The sequence below is a fragment of the Macrosteles quadrilineatus genome, unplaced genomic scaffold (genome assembly GCF_028750875.1).
Source record: "Macrosteles quadrilineatus isolate MER2022 unplaced genomic scaffold, UCM_ALF_1.0 Scaffold_2__2_contigs__length_208266976, whole genome shotgun sequence".
Lineage (NCBI taxonomy): Eukaryota > Metazoa > Arthropoda > Insecta > Hemiptera > Cicadellidae > Macrosteles > Macrosteles quadrilineatus.
The window spans coordinates 150642189-150667960 of record NW_026542595.1 but is presented as its reverse complement, the minus strand read 5'-3'; the positions used below and the strand labels follow the sequence as shown (position 1 = coordinate 150667960).

At 32.9% G+C, this 25772-nt stretch overlaps 1 protein-coding gene across 7 annotated transcripts in view; it reads right to left on the bottom strand.

Moving 5' to 3' along the window:
• LOC128985820 (protein still life, isoforms C/SIF type 2) overlaps nt 1-25772 on the bottom strand; it is a 587264-nt gene that overhangs the window by 419159 nt on the left and 142333 nt on the right. Inside the window, exon 1 of one of the 7 annotated variants that reach the window (XM_054405732.1) lies at nt 21753-22645. The exons of the other annotated variants lie outside the window; for them this stretch is intronic. Within the exon in view, the coding sequence (XP_054261707.1) occupies nt 21753-22295 (543 nt within the window). The 5' untranslated portion in view covers nt 22296-22645. Of the gene's footprint in view, nt 1-21752; nt 22646-25772 lie in introns of those variants that run through there. 7 annotated transcript variants of the gene reach the window in all.

The following is a 25772-nucleotide window of genomic DNA, read 5'->3' as shown; positions in this document are numbered from 1 at the left end:
TAACGCTTCCTGTTTGTGAACTGGGGGACGGGACTTTGCCTCAATGAGTCTTAGATCTTTCATTTTAGATTTCTGTTTAAGGCTCTACATCCAACAACTCTTTATAAATGTATAAGAAGGTAAATGTTTACGAAGACGTTGAGTGGGTGTTATATTTTCAGGTTTTACCCATTTTATTTGCACAAACTAGTGCGTTGATCTCTGTTGATTTGTTAAAGTATTAAAAAGCTGTATGATTTACAGTACATGACGTTAGAACAGTGACACCTATAACACAAACAATTAGTTGTTTCTACCCTTAAATTAGTAGAACCTTAAAAACATTTATTAATCCATGTTGTTTTCAAGCTACAAAAACAACATTATCTAATACATTTTTAAGCATCCAGCAACACTTGAAATTTATAATATAGTTTAGAATTTGTCATATAAAAAAAAAACTATTTGTAGTTCATAATACCGTACTTTTTCAGGTAAGTTTTGGGATAATTTAAAAATCCAATGTTATGCATTTGACAAATTTCGAATTTTTTGACGGAAATTGCAATTTACCAACATTTAATATGAAGATAATAATCCTTCAATATAGTGTTGTTCACCTACTAATAACAGAATGTGAAAAAAGTATTAGATAATAATTATCGCATTTTTTCCCTCATGGATTAACAAAATGGTTTAATTGAATTGATTCTTGTTCAGAGTTTTAATCTCTTAACAAAATGTACTTTTCTCCACTGTCAAGCTATGCACGTCAAATAAATGTTAAATATTGATAATAAATTAACAATGATTATTTACAAAATGTATTGCCGAAGTATCTCGCTTATTGAGAATCACAATGTTTCATTAAACAACACAAAAATAGTTAAATACTAACATAACGTAATTCTATCTGTCATAAAATGTCACTTTTCAAAACTGTCATCTTTGAATTGAGCTTTTAATACATTTTAAAATCGTCAATTTGTTCCTTATTCTACTGAATGACATACTTCGACGCCCATTCGGTAGAGTGCATTAGAAATATTCGGTTCAATATTGGAAATTAAAACTCTTAATGGAAAGTCAACAAGTGTGCTGTCAGTTAACTGCTGATGTTGCCTTAATTACCTGAAAGCTAAATTAATCGTTTGTCTGACACGTCAAGCAAATAGTTCAATTGTTCGAACACGGAAGTATTTTAAGCTCTTGTAAATTATATGTGAACAATTGTAATTATCGTTTGTATATTTTAAAACCAAACTACTTAGACAATATTTGTTTTTCGTTTGGACGGTAACAATTTTAAAATATTACAGTCCAACGTTTTATGCTAAATAAGACAGTTCACTGTTGCCTAAACTGTGATGATTCCACGGCATAACCGAATGTAGCGTAGAGCACTTTGAAAGGCACTTTATAATATATTCTGTCCCAATACATGTCATATATCATAACTTTATGTGTGATATCTGGTGCCAAGTAGTGATTTATGTGCTGTAACCGTTAAGAAACTGTGGGTTTAGTGCGATATCAAATCGTACAGAAAACTTTACTATGCAGAAAGTTTAAGATACCGAACTAGAACGTTTCTAGTCTACAATCATCGTTAGGATTTTAACTTGAGTAAAACTACATCGCATCATGATATGTCGTCCTTCTAGTAATAAAATACCTTTTTACTTTTTGAACATTTTTGTAATATATTCAACATTTTCTATCTTTATGAGGTTTGATATATTTTATATCAGTAAAACTTTCGTTTATAATTTTTGTATATTAAATTTTATCACCATTTCCTTTACTAGTTGAATTCTATCTTAAACATTGAGTGCAATTGTCCACCCGACAGCGTATTTTCTTAGTTCCAAAACATTTAAGCAGATATAACGTTACGACTGCTTCTAAATTTCCATTTTCATTGACGAAAACTAACATTTCTGTTTTTTTTTTTTCAATGTGTTAACCAGTTAAAGTACTTCTAGATTTGTTTGTATAAATACTTATTGCTTCAATTATTTAAAAAAACCTAGAACCACCTATGCGATATTGAAATATCACCAGTTCTTAAAATTAATACGTAGCTTTTCTGATTAAAAGTTGGCGTGTCCGCGCCACAGTGTTTTATTGCAGACCGATGTAAGCCAGGTTTCCACTGATACAGAGTTATTTGCCTCGTTGCAGACTACTGAATATTCACAATCTAACGGTAGACATTCATTACGCTGTTTGCTGATTTGTACTCGCTTAATATACAGAAAGGTTTAACTTTGTTGTCTTCCATACAACGTTGGAGTAATAGTATTATATTTATGATAGCCGAGCAGTTAAAAAATTTTTATAAAACGAAACCCCTAAAGGGAAATAAAAATTGATTTAATGCGTTACCGTTATTACTATATAACATAATAAAGAAATCTCATATATGCTATATTCTGGTTTCTAAAATTTAAGTAATGTTAACCACATATAATGTTTAACCACAAAGATACAATTCTTTTACAAAGGAGTTTTTTAGTTTAACACACTAGTTTCAACAAATTATACTATTGCTTTATGATTAATAATTTAGAATATGTTTTGGAGGGGGGGGGAACAAATAAAACATCTGAACTATGCGAAAATCTTCGTAGGCAAATGTGGGAAATGCAGTGTTTTAACTTTTAGAATTATTAAAATTACTAAAAAACATATGTTAATATAGGGGTGAACATTATAACAGCTTTTATTTCCAACTGCTATTGTACTAAATCACATTTAAATAGTTTCTTGCAATTGAACAACTAATTTTTAATTTACAGAAATTATAATCATAAATCCATTAAAATACAAGCTAGCAGAACATATGTGCTAATAATTAGGCTAGCATCATAAAATAAAGTTATAAATTATAACAAATGCGTGTCTAAGTGTTTTTAATGGTGACTAATTATAACTACATGTTGTACAAGCTAGATTTATTGCATTTACGTGTCGTACATACAGCTATTTTGTTTAAGCAAAATGTGATCTGTATATTATTGGCATTATATTCGATTCCATAACACGAACCTTTAACGGTTTTACAAATTTTAACAATAAAACAGCTAATGCAAAAGTCTTTTTTACAGTCGATATTAATTATTACTTTTTCGTTGGATCACATTGAAAAACTTTCGTACACTAGCTAAGCCTTTAAATAATTGTTTTAATAGTTTTCTCATAGAATGTAATTTTAATATTACAGCCAGTAAAAATAAGTAAGGCTAAAATAAACAGCTGTTGGATTTTACTGAAATACAGGTTGTCCCCGAACTCTTTACATTAATGGACTTACAAAGTAAAATAGCATGTAAAGCTATATAAAACTTAAAATATACCTTCGAATTTTTACAAACCGATTTTTATTATATAACTCCATTTTTAGTAAATTAATGTTTTTTACAGATATTTATAGAAAAAACCATTGAGACAAAATATTATATTTTTATTTGTTTAATTAAAAAATGGTGGCCGTTCCAAATCTTGAAACCAATTAGCTTAACGACTACATTAGTAAACAACTATATTAGAGCTACGTTTTATTTGTACATTAAACTAACCATTAATTAGATTTATTTGTTATAAATCTAACTATATAACATTTTTGAAAATGTTTTCATAAAATAAGGAAGAAAACGTATTTTCAAGAAACGGTGTACCAAACAATATATTCGGTAATTTAGTTAAATAAGCACTTGTTTTGATAAACCGTTAGTTTCCCAATGAGCACAAATATTCTTGTAAACAGTTTAATGAACATTAAATTATTAAAACTGGTCTCTTAAAATTGGTATAGTTAGATTTGTAATAAAATTTTTCAAAAAAGGTTTTTACTTATGTATTTTATATTATTTAAAATTACAAACTTTCAATGTTTGCTATTTAAAAACTTAACTGGATTGAAAAAAAATTATTTTCACAGCAAAACCCGTAAAGAAAAATAGAAAATTGTTTTGTGAAAAAACAAAGTGGTTGCTACAAATGTAACTTTGATTTTTGAAAATTTCTAAAGTAATATTTTAGTTTGAATTTGGTTTAGGAATGTCTTTTAAAGTAGGTAGAGTTCAGACATACCATCAATATAGTATATAGTTCGAGGGTCGGTTATAATAATAACTACAAAAACAATAAATGCATCCCATATATAATTATCTGGTGAAGGGTTTTATAATCTATTGATCCCTTGTGGGTTGTACTTTCCAATTCGCCCCCACAGTGGTGGCATTTCAGATGGATAAGCAAGGGCCGGGTTCAACACAGCAATAATTCAGCCCCAAAACAATTACTTAGGTAATATCCAGGGTTATCAGCCTAAAAGCCCGAGTCAGACTAGGATCTTCTTAATTATGTATCAAAATTAAGGATGCATTCAGCTAACTTGTAAATAGTAGTGGTTGTAAATAATTTATTGTTTTACCAAGTACAACCTTTTTGTTAACTATATTCATCTTTCATATTTTTTTAGCGAATTTCCCTATAGGGAAGTATTTAGCGAATTTCCCTATAGGGAAGTAGCTATTACCGTAGGTCTCATGGTAAGACTTAGGCCCGGGACCGATTTACTTTTTCATTTTGATGTCCCCAGAGGCCAAAAACACCATTCGTTCAAATTTTTATATATGTATATATATATATATATAGATTTATATATATATATATATGTGTCCGTGAACACGATAACTTGAGTCATTTTTATCCGATTTTGATGAAATATGGTTTGAAGGTGTAAGGCGGGATAAACTTGAATGAGTTCGCGATCCAGCATGATCGGACCACGGGAACAGGGTTTTATGGGGGGTTTTATGGGGTAAAAATTGGTTTTTCTCACTTTTGACCCTCAAAACACAAAATGTCCCAATTTTTCTCCAAACCTTCTTAAAGAGCTTAAAAAAACAAACAATTAAGTATATCAAAGTGTTTTTGTACGGTTATTGGTTACGGAGAAAACTAAAAAAATTGTAATTTTAAAATTCCCATTATTATTCTTATGGACAATATTGTAAAATGTTGTAGTTTGCTTGTTTATGGATGTATTTTGATCAAACTTGGCAAATTTATTTATTTTATAGTAAGCTATCAATATTTTACCAAAAACACACTTTATTAGTTTCCTTGTAGCAGCAAACCTAGGTACTCGTTAAACCTAATGTTATTTAAATAGATCAATTGAAAATCAATTCAGCCAAATGGAAATTCGCTTAGACGGCAGGTTTGCTGCGGTGGGGGTATTATGTAAAATATGTTTACTACATTGAATGAAGACCAATTTTATATCGTTTGGTTAGTTGCATACACTACAATGTTGCCTTTAAGGTATTTTCTGGCTGACTGGCGTTGCAGATAAATGACTAATGAATATTCAGCAGTCAGCTGAGCGTTTGCAGTTCTAAGCTAAACACACTAAATTAATATACTGCAATTCGTTTATGATATGTTGGTGTACTTACTATATTGGTTATAATACAAGTTTGCTGAAGTTTTTATTTATTAATGGATTTATTCTACCTCGAATCTATATTCACGTGGAAATCATTCTAAAAATAGTTCAACCAAAATTATATTATTTTTTTTCTATCAAGTCAGTTTTTATTAATGCTCCTATTGAACAACAAATCTTTTGTTTTAGGACATTACGGTAAGGAATCTATATAGCGTAGGAATTATCAATGCGCCGGCATCTTATACTACCAACAACAAAGTAATCCTTAATTTTCTTTGTAATTTAGATTTTTAACTTAACGTAAAAAATTTAAATATTTGATACATAGTCTACTTATTCAAGTATTTAAGTATTGAAGAAGCTTCAATATTAAAAATTTGGCAAGGTCGACAGTATAGCCTAGTTTTACAAAGCTGTATTCCACTTTTTTAATATTAGTAAGAAACTATCAACGCAAAAGCATTTTAACGATCTTGACTCTTTAAACTTATATATAATAACATAAGATACTAAAGAAAGGAGTAATTATTGTTTTGAAAGAGCATTTATTGAATAAAAAGTGTATAAGGGTTTTAATTAACCACAAAGTACAGGTAGTATTCTCTTTATCTGACATTGTATTCAACTGAGGTACAGGGAACTTTATGTTGCATTGTATTATTCATGCAAGTTCAACACATATGAGCGAGTATATTGCAGCAGCATGGCTTCAGGGAACAACATTGGTAACATCTGGTATATGACTGCATTGTAACATGTACATTGTAATTACAACCGTTTACAACTAACATAGTATGCAGTGCCTAGCCTGCATTCTGTTGGTTGTTTATGTATTCAAGGTAATAATAAATTAAACCAAATACGATCACAAACTAAATAACTAAAATTTAACACAAGACGAACAAGATTAATCTGATCTCCTGATAAATAATTTACATAGTTATTCTCAAATCGCTGAAGCAATTTGTGAAAAATACTTTTGGTATTAACATTGTAATTTTGTAAAGTGGCAATTTAAAAGCTTGTCAGTTTAAGAAAACTGTTAATTTGTTCCATTTTGTATGATTCCCGTTTTGTGTCCAGTGTTTTGCAAAGTCCCTTCATGTTTCAAGTCCCTTTTCCTATGACGTGTTTTCAAGTTAGTTTGCTGAGTTTCTATTTTTAAGATCCGTTTTATAGTTTATTTCTAAATAGTACCAAATATTATACCATTTAAGTAAAATTACTAACTTAATATGTTATTAGTATTTGTTTACTAGCACGTAATTTAGAGACAATAAAAAAATTAATTCAGGAAAAAGTTTGCCATGTAGCCCCGCAGTGCCTGTAGTGTCGTACAACATGGCAATGCAATCTGCTACGCTAATATCACCTCCTCTGAGGCTCTTTCGCCGGTGAAATTGCTGTTTAAGGAGCCTTTGCTCCACAAAATGAACATAATTAAGGTCAAACAGGTCGAACGTTGAATACCTGTGATATTTGTCTTAGAAAAACATCAAAATGTAGGAAACTTGATTTGGATTCCTAACCAATGACTAATGAATTTGCAAAATAAATCAATAAAGGCGTTAGACAGATCACTACATCATTTTCTATTACAAGAATAAATCATTTACAAGTGTATAAAATATGACATTTTTAATTGTTCAATTTTAGAGGTATAATAAGCTTCTTTTTAACTCTCGGTGTTCGATTAAACTTACACCAGTGTTATAGCACTATTATTTATTTGCAGCCTTGTGCCATACTCAAATTATAAGTAGCCTTAGCTGCGTGAAGAAAATATATTTAAAATCGGCAGTAAACAGGTGGTTGGCTAAATCTGCGAAATTAAAAGTATAGCCTAGTCCTTAAATATATGCAATATTTTAAATCCTCATAGGACAGCTTATACGATTGCTCGTTGACACTAGTAAGTTTTGATGATGTTTTAAAAGTATGGTTTATATCTTAAACTGAAACATCTGCAAATAAAAAGAGCCACCAACTTGTATATTGTGAATATATAAATCGATATTTCAAGAGTGGAGTAAAACTTTAGTTGATGCACAAGTTTGTCCCCCGCTTCACAAACAGGAAGCGTTACAGATGATTTGTGTTCATAAACTTAACTGAGTCTCCGTAGTAAATCTGTGCTGTGGAACTGAGCCATTTGGATAACTACCGCAGATAATATATTGTCATTAGAAGCTAACGGTGAATTATTGGGACTAGCTGGGTTGTTGTACATGGATACATGAGAGATTTATTAGGCTGGGGAGATGAATTGAAAAGGAAATGCTTATAAAACCTATATGAAACTACCAGCTTAGTAAACTAAAGCCATAGGTATAGGTTGAAGTTTTTGATAATTCAATTATATTCTGAATTACAATATATTATTTTGTAATCATTGTGGAAGGATTTAAGTATAAATAAATAGTTTCTCTCTGTGTACAGTAAAAAGATAATCATATCGCTGTATTTTGAACTTTTTGTAATGTCTACACGCATAGGTATAATTTAACACCTTAAATGGTGTAGTATTTAAATCTTACTGCTTAATAGATGCATGAACTGATTGGCTTTTAAAAGTAACAATCACTGAAACGTTAAATGTTTGTGCTAATTACTTTTTTGTTGATTCATTTGTATTTCATGTTCGTTAATTCATATTAACTTGTTCGCATTTCATCTTAATTTTAAAAGTCAATCAACAAGCCCTGCTTCTTTTCATTTAAATATTCAATTTAACTGTTTGCACAGTGGTGTTTGCGTATCATTGTGGTTCTGTTGTTAGTGTTATCTTTAATGAATTTACTTTTATATCATTTTCATCTAGCATTTTTTTACCATCAAATTCATATTGCTATTTACGATAGACGACTGAATAATTACCTCTCAGATTATTGAAATTATACATATTTTAGCTATAATATATACTGCTACGAACTGAAGTCCGTAACAATTTTATTGGTTGACGTAATCTATACATTCATAACCTTAAAACAGTAAAACTAACCTGTTAAGCACATGAATAATCTACATAGCGCTACGTGAATAATGTAATCCCAATTTGTTTGTTGAAGGGAATATTAGTTATATTATGTTCTCGTGCTGTTATATCGTGATATCGATATGCTACGACTTTCGGCTGCATAATATCACAGTAGTGGTGTCAATGTATAAGGTAAAGACATTTTAATATACATCACATGATGTGAAGACAGGTGATGTATTCTGACAAGGACTGTGTTATTGATTTTACCTGTCTCTTTTTTTTTTTTTTTTTTTTTAATAGAGGGCCAGGCTTACAAGTTACCATGGGATTGCATCGCAGCTAGAACAGCTTATTGTGCACCCTCGTTCACAGGTCCTCATTCTCCGTCAAATCCCAGGTCCTTGGTGAACCGTGAGAGCCTCTTGACTATGGTGACCTGTTCTTCCCTTTGGTCTCCCATCAATAGGCCAAGGGATCTCATACGCAGACCTTGTAGGGCTGGGCACCTAAATATACCTTCACAGCTTTCACAAGGTCTCTGGCTGGGGCAAGCCGTAGCGAGATTTCCCTGAAAGGACTCAGCTCCTGAACTTGCTTGACCAGCCAATCCTTTGTGGCTGCGTCAGCACAGCCTCCACCTTTCTTCCTGGAGGCCTCATTAGAGTCAGCTTTGGGGGTACCACCCTTGACCTGCTTTTTCCCAGCATCCTAGTTCCCGGAGGAACTGGCTTTACAGGCAGCAGAGTTAGGGTGCTTGGCAGCCCACACCAGCCTCCTCTCACTTCTGGATAGCACCTTTTCGCCTTTGGCTAAAGCATCCGCTATCCTCCGCCTTTGCAACTCACCCCTGGAAAGTCGATTTTCGTACGAGGGATCTCATACGCAGACCTTGTAGGGCTGGGCACATAAATATACCTTCACAGCTTTCACAAGGTCTCTGGCTGGGGCAAGCCGTAGCGAGATTTCCCTGAAAGGTCTCAGCTCCTGAACTTGCTTGACCAGCCAATCCTTTGTGGCTGCGTCAGCACAGCCTCCACCTTTCTTCCTGGAGGCTTCATTAGAGTCAGCTTTGGGGGTACCACCCTTGCTCTGCTTTTTCCCAGCATCCTAGTTCCCGGAGGAACTGGCTTTGCAGGCAGCAGAGTTAGGGTGCTTGGCAGCCCACACCAGCCTCCTCTCACTTCTGGATAGCACCTTTTCGCCTTTGGCTAAAGCATCCGCTATCCTCCATCTTTGCAACTCGCCCCTGGAAAGTCGTTTTTCGTTCCTTTCCGGTTTCTGCGAGCTTGTCGTCATCGTCAGATTTCAGTAGACCTTCCTCCTCCATTTGGGTCAGACTGTCTACATTGTTCTCACGAATACCAGGTATTTAAGTCCACCTCCCCAGTGACCCGATTAGAGAGGTAAGGGGTGTGTACGACTGGGTTACCCCTGGTTCCCAGAAGGCTCCGTTAAGACACTGAATATTAGGCCCCCAGTGCCACAAGACTCTTGGCACGGATCGCATTACACCTTAGTCTAGGGCCCCCCTCACTTGGTTCTGTAGGTGGACCAACACCCAGTGGCAGAAGGTAGCTCTCCGCAGCTAACAAGTGAGAGTTGGGGTTTAGGTTGTGGCCAATCTGCCGAACCAACCCCGCATGCGAGGTTTGGCCGGAACGGCGCGAAATTTTCTCCCGCTCACTAAACCCCCAAACCTTCCCACCTGTCTCTTGGCATCACTAGTAACATCCCCGAGGCGACAATCTTGTGAAAGCAAAATACTGACACCATTGGATAATGTCGTTGGCTTAAAATGTATTTTCGGTTAGATTCATTTCGTGCTATCTTACACAAAATATCTACTTGCTTTTACTGTAGCTTGTTATGTGGTTAAACGCTTAAGCTTTCATCATTATTTCTGTATACTCTTTCAAAATTGGTATAGGTAAACCGATATGAGAACAAGTATTTAATACTATTTAGTACATTACTTTTGATTGGAATGGGGACAATACGTAGGTAGGTATTTTAAGCCAAGTATGAATGGAGATGAGTGTAGGATGAATTGCGCGAGCTTGTACTCTTGTTAGTGACTAAGGCCGACATTTAGACACAGTCGTTAGTTAATAGCTCATACAGCCAATGGCAACCAAGGGACCTACAGTTTAATGTGCAATCCGAACCACATAATCAATTTTTGTCTTGTAATTTACGAATTTGTCTAATTATCAGGATAGTACTGTGGATCGTCTTAGTACTCACTAGTGGGAACATCAATCCACACTAGATAGTATCGCATCCACGGATTATGTCTTTAAATATGCACAATTCGTGACCTCCAAGTAGCTGGATCAGGATGACGCCTTTGTCATAATGTCTCCAATTTTGTTTCGAGATATTTTAAAAGGCTTCTGCAGCAATGCAATATTAAGATGTAATTTTGGAAAAAAACTTATTCTTCAGGTAACACATACATTAAAAAAACTATTAACATAACCTTACTGTAGAAGATGCTGTTATACACACACACCGGGGATGAAAAAGTTTAGCTTCATTGCTGAGAACAGAATAAAGACGCGAATGTGGGGCAGGAACTCTGAAATTATTCGAACTGCAGCAACAAAGGTACGATTTTATGGAAATTTAACCGAGCTTCTTCAACGATAAACCCATGTGTTACTACTATTGATATTCAAAACAGAACAAAATGCAAATAGTTTGATACCTATTCCGTGCACTATTCGCATTTATTGATTATTCGATATTATTTTCATGCATATATTCTTCATAGTCTGTTGACTCAGAGATTTTGTAATACTGTGTTCATATTGTTTATTTTAATTGTATTTTACAAAAAAATCACATAGTTTTTCTTGTAAATTGTTTTTAAATCGCATTTCAACGCAATTTACACTATAAACAACTAAATAAAAATAGGGAAGGAGCAATAATATTTTTAACATACCATTTATATGTATTTACCCATAAAACAGACTAAGAAAATACTGACTATGTTTAATACATAAAAAATATAGAATAATTAAAATGTATAGTTTTCTAATGTTGATTTGGAAATTGAAATATTTTACATTTTACTCATTTATACTAAACATCAAAATATTTAGGATATCAATTTGATGGAATTAACAAACCACATTACAAAAATCTACCTTTATAAATTTCAATTACTTTGAGAAAAGAAAATGAATCAATATCTTCACCTCGATCGTCGGAGAAGATGATATTCACCGCCTGAGTCTGTATTAGATTGATATTAATGGCAAGTCAGTAAATATGATTACGCTCCAGGCTTAGTGTTATCAGAGTTGAAGCTAACTTTAGCTACTTCAGTCTCCGTTATCTAATGTTGCTCAGGGTATGAGATTTACATGTGATATCGAATAGGTTAAAAGTAGGTTTGTAGTTTGATGTAAATATTCACTCCTCGTTTGTTTGTTTGTTTCTTAGTTTCCAGTCATCATTGTTTTGGTTGGTTACCAATCTGATTAAAAATTATGATCGCTTGTTCAGGTTTAGTTACAACTAACTATTTTTTCCTTTCTGTACTGTACTGGTGTTCTATACTGTACTGGAACGTATGCATATAGAACCTAAACCAATTATTATTTAATGTCAACAATTGCCGTTGCCGATTAAACTTATCTTAGCAATTATCTTGCGATTCCTGTGTTTACCATGCTTTGTTAAACATAATGTATTGTTTAAATGTTAAACCGTATAGATAATAGAATAATTCTAGGTATTTTTCTATAAAATAGTCTATTTGATCCTTGATCATGTTCAGAGCTACCATTTTTTATCATTTCAAAATTATTGACCTTTCGTGTCTTTCATTTTATTTTCGGTTCGGACCTAGGGACCGAAGTCCCGCGCTCTAACCACTAGACCAGCTCGCTCCCTAATATACCTTTCGTGTACAATGAGTATAGTATTTTAATGAGTATTATTTTACATTGATTAGTTTTAGTGACTTTTGCCTGTACATAACTGTACATTTTTGTATAATTATGGCGATAAAACGATTCTTAGCTCGATAATAAAAAAATAACACTCTAACAATTACACACATCTACGGTACAAGTAGTTGAATGAGCATCATCAGTAAATATATTGACCTAAATATCTAATTTAAATGTTAATGGGACTAATCTATTACTGCCAACTATCGACACCCATCGACGGTCCTAATGGAACACATTATTGATTCTGAACGTCAAAAACGTATCTAGTCAATCTCTCGTCACTTCAATGTTTCACCCTGCATTGAGTGTTAGCTGTGTTCCCAGTGGCGCTGCACTGTATGAATATGTCCTAACACGACAGATTACAGTGAATACTGACCCTACTTTATAACGCCTGTATGTGGCTAAAGGTAAAAATATGTGCTGCCCCAACAGACAATACAGTTATCACATGGTACTTGGCTATAAATCACTGTATGCGATTAACATAATTTATCAAATAAAACTAGGAAAATAATAATACCAAAAAAATCTCCAACCACTGCTTTCAAAATCTCCGACTCCTCTTCGAAGAGATTATGCAAGATTTAAGTATTTAAAAGTATTATTAAAATACGTGCTGCAATTTCTTACGAGGTCAATATAAAAAAACCTGCCATAGCATAAGGGGAGGAAACCACTGGAAAAGTATGACTAAAATAGAATTATTTGATAACTTTGAAATGCCTTAAATTGTTTCGAGGTGAGTTTTTTAAGGTGAAATAATTTCAGTAGTGCATATTCTAGCAATCTTAAGGAAAAAATACTTTTGAAAGTTTTTGTATAAGTTTTTAAAGATTATAAGTATTAGCTTACATTAATGTGCATGCGTGTTTTGTTCATTCCCATGTGTCTAACAGGAAATCCTGTTAAATTTATAATTCATTCCTTACGAAGGTGAATATTTTAAGCAGTGTATTTAATCATAAAACTATACTTTATAGAAATAATATATCAAAGTTTTTATACAACGACATAATCAATTTAATGCACACTTTAATAAGTAAATGTCAATAAAAACTCGAATTTCATGATAACACTGCTATTACACGAGGTGCCTAAGTAATTCAAGCCCGTCAGATAATGATATAAGAGGCGGCGAGGTGAGAACAATTAAGCCTCTTTGACGAACGCCTGTATCGTGTAACTAATAATCAGGGAGGAAGTTAAGTAACTGTAAGTGGTGGAAAATTAGTTAAGTGGCAAGTGAGTTGAGGGGTTGAGGGGTTATAGTGAAAAGCGAAAGCTGTTCATAAAGGGGGAAATGGAAATAGAATAGTTGGTATTTAGTGCGTTGTGTGTATAGGGGTGGACTTATTGGGAACTCTGGGTGGAATTATTACTAAGTCTAGGAAGGATAACGTTTGATGAATTAGAGTGGAGTTTTTAAAACAGGAGCTGGGGTAGCTAAAGACACAATCAACATAAAAATATACTGAAAGAAAATATGTAAAAAGCGAACAAATGACTATTTCGTCAATGTCATACCATCATAAATGGGCTCACCTTTAAATTGACACCTATAAACCTGTGTGATTTCGGGTGATAAAATGCATATACATCGTAATTTAGATTATATATAAAATATTACGAAATCCAAAGTCCAGAAGATATAATCTCATGCAAAGAACCTGCGGCTTGAGAGGTAGGAATTCCCTTTATTTATACCTGCACACCACATTCTTTCTCTTCAGTATGTTCAAAATCATTCGCATTAAAGGTGCTGGATACGTTTACTTCGAAAAAAACCTTAAGTTTAGTGCTCCCATACCCTACAAAACTTGGAACAAATTAAGAATGATTGAATATTTAAGATTTTTTATTTCTATTTAATTTTCAGGAATTCAAAATTTACCTAGTTCAATCTCTAACTATTGATTTGACGTCTATTCTTTTAAAAACATTATGCAATGTTATCAGTCAATAAATCATTCAAATTCAAACAAATTTTATGAAGTAAGTTTTTTATACATTTTAGTACCTTATTTATCTTTTACAGTGAAACTGCATCATTTTACGCCCGTGAATGAGGTATAATGAATTCAAAATATTCGGTTCAATAATGTTAATTCAAACTCTTAATGGAAAGTCAACAAGTGTGCTGTCAGTAAACTGCTGATGATGTCTGAATTACCTGAAAGCTAAATGAAACTTCTGTCAGACCTGTCAAGTAAATGGTTCTATTGTTCGGACACGGAAGGAGTTTTTAAGCTCTAAAAATTGTATGTAAACCATTTAAATTTCTCGTACATAGTCTAAAGTTGTTTTTAGACTTATTTCCTTTTTTTAGGCTGTAATAATATTAAAATAAACGGTTTTAGCAATGATACAAACTTTCTGCCATTAGCTTGTCAACAATCTTTATCATGGGTAAGCGTTAAGAGTTTCATATTTTATAGGGGGGAAAAAGTGCATTAGCTTATGAACCGTTATTTTTAAAACACTTAGGGAGGGCTGCACTATTTTGTTTGGGATTTAAAATACTGTAACATACGAAATGTATCAAAATCGTACGGGCTGGTTTCAAGAAAACTTTAATGGATTTGATGGGAAAACCAACATTAAATTACATAATTTAAAAATTTAAAGAGCTCCTAGATATGTCATGGATTACAACAACAAACAATCTTATCATTATAAAATAAAGCTATAAAAAAACGTGTTCTATCTGTTTATCATTAGAGTTGAATCAATTAGAACTACATGTTCAACACGAACGATATATTGGATTTACGTGTCGTACTTTGCAGTATTTTAATGCAGCAAAATTAAGTGTGAAAAGTGTTGGTCTTTATATTTGGTTTTATACAACTCTTTTCGATGACTTGATGGTTTTAAACAATTTATCAATTTTTAAGCTGAAAAAAAAACTATTAAAAATCTAAATATATTTCAATTATTCGGCCAAATCCTAGTTTTAAATCACTGATTACTGTCAGGGAGTAAATATGTGATACAGGTTCCTTAAATTACAAAATTAAAATTTGGTGAAACCTTTGAATTTATTAGATACTTTTGTCACCTAACGTTTTTATAATAGTAAGCCAGTTTAGATAAGTAAGGCCTACAACCATTTACATTGATCATCCCATATTAATAATTGAAACCCGCATTATTTTATAATTTATTGACCCCGTGGGGGTCACGACAGTGAAACGTTTCTGAGGATAAGCCGGGGTCAATACAGCAATTCAATTCAGCCCCAAAACAATTACTTAGGTAATACTCAGAGTTATCAGCCTGAAAGCCCAAGCCGGACAGATACTTAAATATGTATCTGAATAAAATATGCGTTTCTATCAATTAGTAAATGACTATCGGTTGTTTAAGAGTTTGTATTAAGAGTTGATTGGAATCAAATTTATGCATTGTTAGTGTATTTGACACGGAGAACTAATTATATATAATTGTACGGCTTGATAATAATCACACAGCACAACTCTGCCTCTACAGACTACTATCTGACATTGTTCACAAAGTGTAATTCATCGTTAACGTTAAACTGCTTACGTTTACAGTTCTAAGTTAAACCTTAAACCCAGCTAACGAGTATGAGGCAATAGGTTTGCCTTGAAATATTATTGTATTGATTACAAAACGAGTGTTCTTAGGTTCCAGTATAATTTAAAAACATAATCAACTGAAAAAACAAAAACGTTATTTGTCTAATCGTGCAAAATTTATTAATGTTAAGACACAAAGACACTTTTATTGTAAGAGATTTGACATGGAAAGTTGAATCGCATTTTTGTTTTGATAAACATTAAGTGTTAAAAATACCAATTTAGATTTCTTTATATTAGGAAAAAATAGGTCGATTTCCTTACGTCCATATGATTATAAAAGCAATATAAATTTGGGATGTGGATGTTATATAATACGTCTGAGCTTGGATAACGTATTGTATAATCAATCATTAAAACTTTGAACGTAATAATAACTTTTGAATCTAATGTGTTGAACAATATATGAAATAACAACCTAATCATGCAAAATTGTGTTTATTTTATTGAAATTACCTAGTAAATGTCGATGTAAAATGCATTTTAGGAGTTTTACTTTAACAATTTAAGGTTCTCAATACTGCTGAAGGACAGATAATAAACAATAGTGTACCAAGTATTAGATACCAATGCAAAATAGCAAGTGTTCGATTGAAAGAACAGTAAAAAAGTAAAAAGTTTAAATTCAACACATCGTACAGGTGGTATTCTCTTTACCTGACATTGTATTCAACTAAGGTACAGGGAACTGTATGTTACATTGTATTATTCATGCGAGTTCAACACATATGAGCGAGTATATTGCAGCAGCATGGCTTCAGGGTACAACATTGGTAACATCTGGTGTATGACTGCATTGTAACTCGTCCAACATTGTATGCCTCGCACTATTTCCTCTCAGTACTTTACAAGTTTACGCATATTATGGTAAATTCTTTGTTCTTTGTTGAAAATATCGTTGTGTTTGTTGCTGTTTTTGTTGTTGTAAATTCTTTGGAAATTTTTGTTGTTCGTTTCTTTGTTTGTAGTTGTTCTTTATTGTTTAATACGAATTAAATTGCATACTGCACTAAGGTAAATTTATACAATGAATTTAATTCAAAACGCACATGTTAAGTCTAGTCTATTGACCAATATAAAATGGTGTGATATTCTTAAGCACTTATGCGTTTTTGGAAAACGGTATTTAGTTCTAAATGAAGTCAGACTAGTGAAAAGTCGAGGTTCTGCGTCGAAAGCTGTTGATATTTAAAAAAACTGTTAACCTTGTATGTGCAAATAGTTCATAACTAAGTTCATAGTAGAGCCACATGTCACATGACACAATGATCTATGTAAGAGTTGGAAGTCTAATAGTTTTCTATTTTGAAGACTCATTCTAAATGTATCAATGTTGAGTTTTTATATTTTGGTTTCAGGGTTATTATTTATTTCATTTTGTGTTTACAGACGATTAAGATACACATCAATCAATTTGTCTTGTGGATAGTTATATATGAAACATGATGGTAAGAATGTTTGGTCTTTCTAAAAACATCTATGTGATAAACTAGCAACGGAAGAGCAAATAGACGTAATTTAGGGTACTCAAATTTGTAATTAACATTCTATAGTATTACAGTGTGTTTTATATCGATGTGTTTAGTATTAATGCCTTATTTAATTTTATGTATAATAATCTAGGCCTAACTATAAAAAGTTAACTACGTAATCTTAATTAAGTATCTTTCTTGCAAAATATTGAATACAATTCAATTCAGTGATGTTTATTACACGGTTATTTCTACTGTTTTAGTAAATAAAATCATTCACACTATATAAATTTAATTTTAAGAAGAGTTTGCCATGTAGCCCCGCAGTGCCTGTAGTGTCGTACAACATGGCAATGCAATCTGCTATGCTAATATCACCTTCTCTGAGGCTCTTTCGCCGGTGAAATTGCTATTTAAGAAACCTTTGTTCCACAAAATGAACATAATTAAGGTCAAACACCTCTTTAAAACGCGTAATCAAGAGCTTGGCTTTGGATTGTGTTGTAAGAGTTTTATCACAATGTTTCGTGTGTTTTTTCTTGTCAAAATACAAAATATTTTTTTTTACGATAGCCTATTGTAATCTATATAAGTAAATGATGTAGAATAAATTACTGAAAAAGGGGTTTCAGATGGTTTACCTGAAAAATTATAAAATCTTATTACAAGATTAAATCAACAGTCATAACATACAACACGAATTACCTTATCAAACTAGAATACCGTACATTGGCAAAATAACCCAAAAGTTTGTAAACGGTAATCAGTTTTGATATATAACCAAGGTATTAAAAACTACTTATACTATATCAATAGCTTTCTTAAAGGGGTTAATGGATTTAGTACAATTTAAAAAACAGTTTTTTTACCAAAGATTGTTAACTGGAAATCATTTTATACCTAAACGCTTTACTTTTATACCAATTGCTGTAATGAATAAATAGCTGAATAAAATGAATTTAACTAAACTCTCTTTTTTGCTGAAACTTATGGAGGTTTGCTAATAATAGTGCTCGACTTAGCTTATAAACTTGACTTAGCTTCAGAGTAAAATTTAAACTGTTTATCGTAAAAGTGTGCTGAAATATAAAACAGGTTTGAATAGTAAAATACTTGTAAAGAGGTGTTTTTTAAATTATTCTTTCGGACGTGTAAGACATTTTTTACTGGAGCTATCTATGGCCTTAACTGGAAACAAGGGCTTTTTCATATTCAAAAGCTCTAAAAGACGTCCGTCTTTAAAAAAATTTATTAAATTTGTAAACTAGATTGAACACTCTCTTCCTTTATTGAGACTTTTGATTTTACGGTACCCGTGAAAACCTTATACGACTTGTTAAACCTTACATAACGCATGGCATTTAACACAATGCATAAAACCTTACAAAACCTTACTCGAAGCACGATAAATAATCTTCACAAAACAAGAGTTTAAAATAAAAAGTACAAAAATCAGAGAACGACAGAGATCACTTAATATCAAGAGATAATTTCTTCCAAGAATATCGCTGTCGACACCACTTTCATCTTGGTTTAATATTTAATCATGGTTTCATAACATCGGATCTGCGTTAATTGAAGTTTCCATAATATTACATCAGAGAAAATCAATTTAACACGAGTGCTTCCTCAGCTCGAGTTTACTTTCCTCTCAGATTTGAATTGTAAGCAAAACTCGGGGTTAAATCAATGCAAACGCAATCTTATTAATGCTGTTTACTTGTTTACTACAGCAGTAAAGTAATGTAATTAGAACTTTAAAACTCACCCACTGAAAACTTTGCGGTTAAAAGACGAGTTGAATGACGTTCTACCGAAGCAAATGAGGTTAAATACATTGAGTCCTTTTATTTAGAAATGGAATCATTCTTGACGTAACTTGGGAGTCAATTTAGCTTCTCTTTATTCTTTAACATTGTATTTTGATATATGTGTCTACAAACTAAGATCAATTTAACCATACCCGATTTCTACTACAGTATACATAAATGGAAAAACGCTTATCTTTTCCATAACCACTTTAAAATGTATTAACAAATAATGATGTAGAATTTATATATTAAAATAATTTTATAGATTACGGATATATTTTATGCGTAAATTAAAATTAATAATAACTGTTCAAGTATAATAGGTATGCTTCCAGGATTTAAGTAGACTTTCAAATTATGGTGATAATTGCGTTTTTGGAAAGGCCAAAATACTGACCGACATAACGGTTCGGATTCGGTAGGGTTCTCATTCCAAGCAAGCTACTTAAATCAACGTCAAAAAATGTTGCTCAATACGTTGAATGTAACAACAAAATAAAGCACTCTGAATATCACTAGTGTTAATATTGTTGCCTCTTATCACACAGTTAGTGTCACTAAGTCCCAATAGGTACAATAATTATACTTCGTGTGCATTATGAACGATACAACCGTATTGATGTGTCCAAGAATTAAAAATATTAAACTACACAAAATTGTTATATAATATTTTTATATGCATTTAGAAAGGGTTCTTTGCATATCCATTGGCACATTACTCTTCATAGTTTATCCAGTAATTTAGTTTTTGGAATTTGTATTTGAATTTTTTTACACACAGAGACCATCACATTTTTTTCTATTAAATTGCTATATTATATTGTTGGCTACCTATGTATGCATCCATAAGGTGTACAACTCATAGATAAGCTATCCTAACACACTTACACTCACTATCTATGTGCTGTCTATATTATGTCGGTTCCCTGCGTACGCCTTTATTTAATTTAGATGATCAATCTCGAACACTGTGGATAAAATAAAAAAAAACTCTTTCATATAAACTAGTATTAGAACAAATTATCAGTCGGATCACCAACTCTAAATCTTCCTCAAAAGCAATCATTCAATATACAAAATGTGCATTTTCGTAATCATGATTAATATCCCAAGTAAAGTTTACATCCTTTTCTATTAATTTAAGCTAGCTAAAACTGTAACACCTTCTGTAAACATTACCACAGTTTTTGTTTAGTTACAAGTTGCAATCAAATGTATATCACTGAATTTTCACAATCATTTGGAACAGCGATAACCTTAACAGAGAACTAAAAAAGTGTTAGAAACATTGACCTAACTTGTCACATTGTATTACTTTGTGCTGATGAGTCGGTGGCCCAATTAAAAAAGTAGATAGGTAGTTTCAAATTGATGTTCTTTTAAAACTATAAGTTACAGTTTAAGGAAGTATTTTGTGTTATGCTGTAAAACTTTGCGTATGCAATCTAACAAACTTAAGCACGTTGTAGGTAACTTTATAAAAGAACTAATTGGTAAAGCTAATTAAGATTTGATGGAGGTCAGTGATATCAGGTCGTAATTTTAAAGGAAAAAGGAAACGGTAATATTTTAACGAATTTCCCTATAGGGAAGTAGCTATTACCGTAGTTGCACGGTAAGACCTAGGGGCGGGACCGATTTACTTTTTCATTTGAATGTCCCCAGAGGCCAAAAACACAATTCTTTTAAATTTGTATATATATATGGGGTTTTATAGGGTAAAAAATGGGTTTCTCATGTTTGACCCTCAAAACACAAAATTTCCCAATTTCTCTCTAGACCTTTTTAATGAGCTTAAAAAACAAATAATTTAGTATATCAAAGTGTTTTTTTGCGGTTATTGGTAACGGAGAAAATTCAAAAAATTGTAAATTTAAAATTCCCATGTTATTCTTATGGAGAATATTGTAACATGTTGTAGTCTGCTTGTTTAACAAACTTGGCAAATTTATTTATTTTATATTAAGCTATAATATTTTACTAAAAAATACACTTAGTTTCCTTGTTCCAGCAAACATAGGTAGGTACTCATTAAACCTAATGTTATTTAAATAGATTTAATTGAAAATCAATTCAGACAATTGGAAGTTCACTTAGTCGGCAGGTTTGTTGCGGCGGGGGAATTTTTTTATCAGACATATCACAAAGAAAATTTAATCGACATAACACTTTAAAATTTAACTCGTCTAAATCGATGGGAGTAACAAATTATTCAGAAAAAATACACAGCTTAAAGCAAAAGTACAACTATTAAAACTTTAATAAAATGTTCCAAGATTTGCATGCATAATATTCTAGGAATGTATTCCTTACAGGCATGCTTGCATTACCTGAATGAGTTAAACTAACGACATAAACTTAACACCGAATCTTCCCTTATTTTAATCCGGCTGTAGTGTATTTTTAATTTTGTTTACTCTATGCATATTTTGTTTTTATTATCATATCACGATGTATCAACAGTAAAAGAGAAACGACCCACCTTTCTGAGAAAGAGAGCGTTACAGCTCCCGGGGGCGAGTTTACAATGTTTATGTTTAAAGGTGGGAGAACACAAATGCTCATTTCCATCCAGTGAATCACCGTTGAGGAGGTAGTTGAGGATGTTTGGCTGTCTTTTCCTTCTCGGGTGATGATGGTTGTGATTGTGATGGTGGTTGTGGTGGTTATGGTGGTGGGAGGAGGATGTTTTAGAGGAAGAGCAAGGCTCGGATGAAGTTTCATCCTTGTCCCACGCACTAAGGACGGTCCCGATGAAGGTAAAGAGTTGCTGGACGTTGTAGTCGAACTGACCGGGCAGGCTGACCACGCTACCCCTACTCTCACAGCCGGACTCCTGGCCGGAGGAAGCCCCGGTTTTCAGGTCCTCGCCACACTTCACCTCCGACATGAGCGTGTCTCCGAAGTGTACGGTCTTGTTCCTCCGTCGCCGCGAGGAGAGGCTGTGAGAGGGCATGGTAGCGTGCGTGCCACCACGGCAGATCTTGGAGTTCTTAGGCAGACTTGAAGTATACTCCACCATCATGAGGAAAACACAACACTCAGGGGGCTATTCACAGATTTAAAGCCGGTGACCAATTTTTGACCGTGATCAAAAACACGTAGAAAAATATATCTACCGTCGGTATCGCTGGGGTACACGTCCTACTGTACCGCAGAAAATTCGACATGAAGGCACATCACAAAATTTTAAAAGGCAAACAATTTAGGCTCAAAAATTATCACAATAGCTATATAACTGTAACGTATTTTTTTGGAAAAAATAACTATTACATAGTGAACACAGGTTGCTAAATTACGCGGGTATTGACAGACTCGGAACGTTTCACATGAATCAACAAGCGGCGGCATGACTACAAGAAAGATTGACCCGCACTCCGCGAGCGCCGGCTGATGACTGAGAAACCTCCCTTCCACCGCCCCCACGGACAGGGCTGCCAACCGTCTCCCTAGCAACGGCGAAAATACCCCGCAGCGTCTCCTTGCACGGTGCCACTTATTTACTGCGAAATACGTGTTGCGGATCTGACCTCAATTTACACTTGTAAACGAACTACGTGTTAACATCCTTAGAGGGCATAAACTGAGGTTAGCCTTTAAGAGACCTGAGAAATAACATAGTCATAGGTTACTCTAAGGTTCTGTTCCATATTGAAATTACATTATTTAAAACTCTAAATTTTTAAGTGTCAGAAATATAAACGTTTTTTATAAATAGTTTAACAGCCGATACTGATAATTCCATATCTTAGGGACATCAGGAATCAAAACAATATACGTTACGCCATAAATATAAAACTCTATATTATATTTATTTGTTAAACACTCACCGATAACAATGCGTAAGACACTAGGTAGAATTTGGCCGAACATACCTGTAACAATAAATAAGCATTTTGTTAATTTTAATATTCTTCAAATGAAATATTTGTATTTGTATTTGTTTGTTGGTCATTTAAATATTTAACTATTTATTATGTTTTCTTAATAAAAACTCTATCCGTATCTAGTATTAAACGTGTCCCCTTATCTAAGAAATTCTGTTGTGTAAGTGTTGTATTATTAAATACAATACATTGAATACAAGCGATTATAACTTTGCAGATGACATGACCTAGATATCAACCGTATGTTGTATTCTACTAGACCTTTGATCTTAAAAGCAATTTCCCCGTTAAATTAAATAATATTACCTCTATACTCCCAGTTAAATGTGTAACCAATGTGCTATGGTGGACCATTATAATTTTCTTGTGTCCAAGTTGTAAGTAAATATATAATATATTCTACAAATAATATGGCTGAAATATAAGGCAAAATTATAATATTTTTTTATATTTTGGCAAAAAGTAATATGTTTTTCCTTGACCTGTACTCTTATCTCTATGAAAATTCTATTCATATACAATTTTCTTTAGTTTATAAACTTGTATATAATATGTATATAATTAACATGCATTTAGAGCAATTTTCAAAATTACGGTATAAGTTTTATGTTTTCACCATAAGAAACGAGCAAGTTAGTTTGAAATTGAGCAAGTTTATATAGATTTAATTGCTGAAAAACTTGGTCGTAACCGAGGGATAATTTACTTCTAACGAAGACTTAACATCAACTTCTCCGTTGCAGCCAACTCCCTAACTAATTAACCTGATTACGTCTTATTTAAGTGTCCGACTCTACAAGGTAGCTTTGAACAAATTGGACATTCGGGTGCGGTCTTAACTACACTAGTAAACTAGAAATACTGTCCAGCAAACAAAATTTATTAATATTTTAAACGCATACATTGAAATAATATCATTCCCAACATTTTATTATTATTGGAATTGACAGTAACGCTAAATAAACATGAGAGGAGAGCATATTTTCGTGTGAAACATTGCTAAGGTTTTGATGAATCGGTTCCTCAGTCCGCGCTATATGCTTTATAATCAAGGCAGAGATGTCTTTGTTCTCGTCAAAGTCCCGTCATTTGAGTAGAGTTACTGTCACGGAACTGTACCAGCTGTTGGACCAATTCAATGTTAGAATAGGCCACAAAAAACTTAAAAAGGTGTACATAAATTTATTTACTCAAATGTGAAAGTCTACACAAATTTGGCGTATTATTAAGTTAGTTTGATTTTTTATAAACAATCACTATGGCTGATCAAAGAGGGGGTTGCGAGCCGGTCTAATAGTAGAGATCACGACTTCGGAGCCTGAGGCCCCGGGTTCAAATCCTACCAATCACCAAGTGATTTTATCTACATGGGCAGCGTCCTAGGATGCGAATGTAGGTGGGGCATAAAAAATACTTACAAGAAGTGTAAAATAAATTAATAACATCATATAAATTTATTTAGGCTCAAGAGCAGTTTACTGCGTATTATAAATTTAGATGACACCCCTTTCAAGATTACATAATAGAGAAGATACTATGTATTACGCTTGAATTGATTACACCAATCTCATCACGCTCAAAACAAAATACCTACACATGTTCCTACAACATATCACGAAATTTGTCAACAATTATCCGTATGAGTTTAATTTTTAAAAACACACGATCTATACTCTGGATGAATTTCTGTCTGAATTTCCCCGAGTATGAAGCAGTATCTCGGTTCAGACGCCTTTTGTTCTAGGAACGAAAGAATTGGAGCGTGACAGTTTTACATCCCGTGTTTGCTCAGAGTCCTTTAGGGTTGGTGGTGGTGGAAGGGGGGGGGGGTGGACTAGCAGAACAAAACACTCACCACTGATAGCAGTTCAAAACCTACACTCGATATTCGTTAGCAAAATACAAATTAAAAGCGGAATTCTTATTATTTATTGATTGATTTTCCTTGTGCTTGTGTCTACTCCAGTGACATTTGTTAATTAGTCAATCCAAACGCTTTTAGGGGAAAGCAGTCCAAGCCCAGTTTTGTGGATGTGCCAGGAATTGAACCTATCTTCCTGCACCTCAGACTGATACTCTAACCACTAGGCTAGCAACACAACACACTCAATTGTATTATATCTTAAAACAACTGCTTATGAAATAAGTTAGTTGCTTCAATAAATTCCAGTTTTCATCAGTTGATCATTTTTATGTTTTAAGAATCCACGGACGTTTGTCTGCCTCAAAACTGGAAGGTAAAGTCATATAGTCCAACAATCGATTCTACCTAGCTATTTTAGCCGGGTAATTAATGCTGCCGTGTACTAATTTACCTAAACTAAACTATAACTGAATCCAAACAAAACAATCGCAATCGGGAAATGTTTGTTTTACATTGAGCAATGTGTTTACCCACTACAACCGATATGAGAACATAAATATTCTATGGACAATAAAGCCATGTTTGGGAATCGTTTTTCCTCTGACGTTATGTTATTTAGCATTAGTTTGATTACAATTTAAAAATGTTCTGAAAACTTACCAGAGGGTATATGTAATTATGAGTCAGTAATTTATTAAAATGGCATTACAATACTAAGTTTATTACATTATTCTCATTTCCAATAAATTAA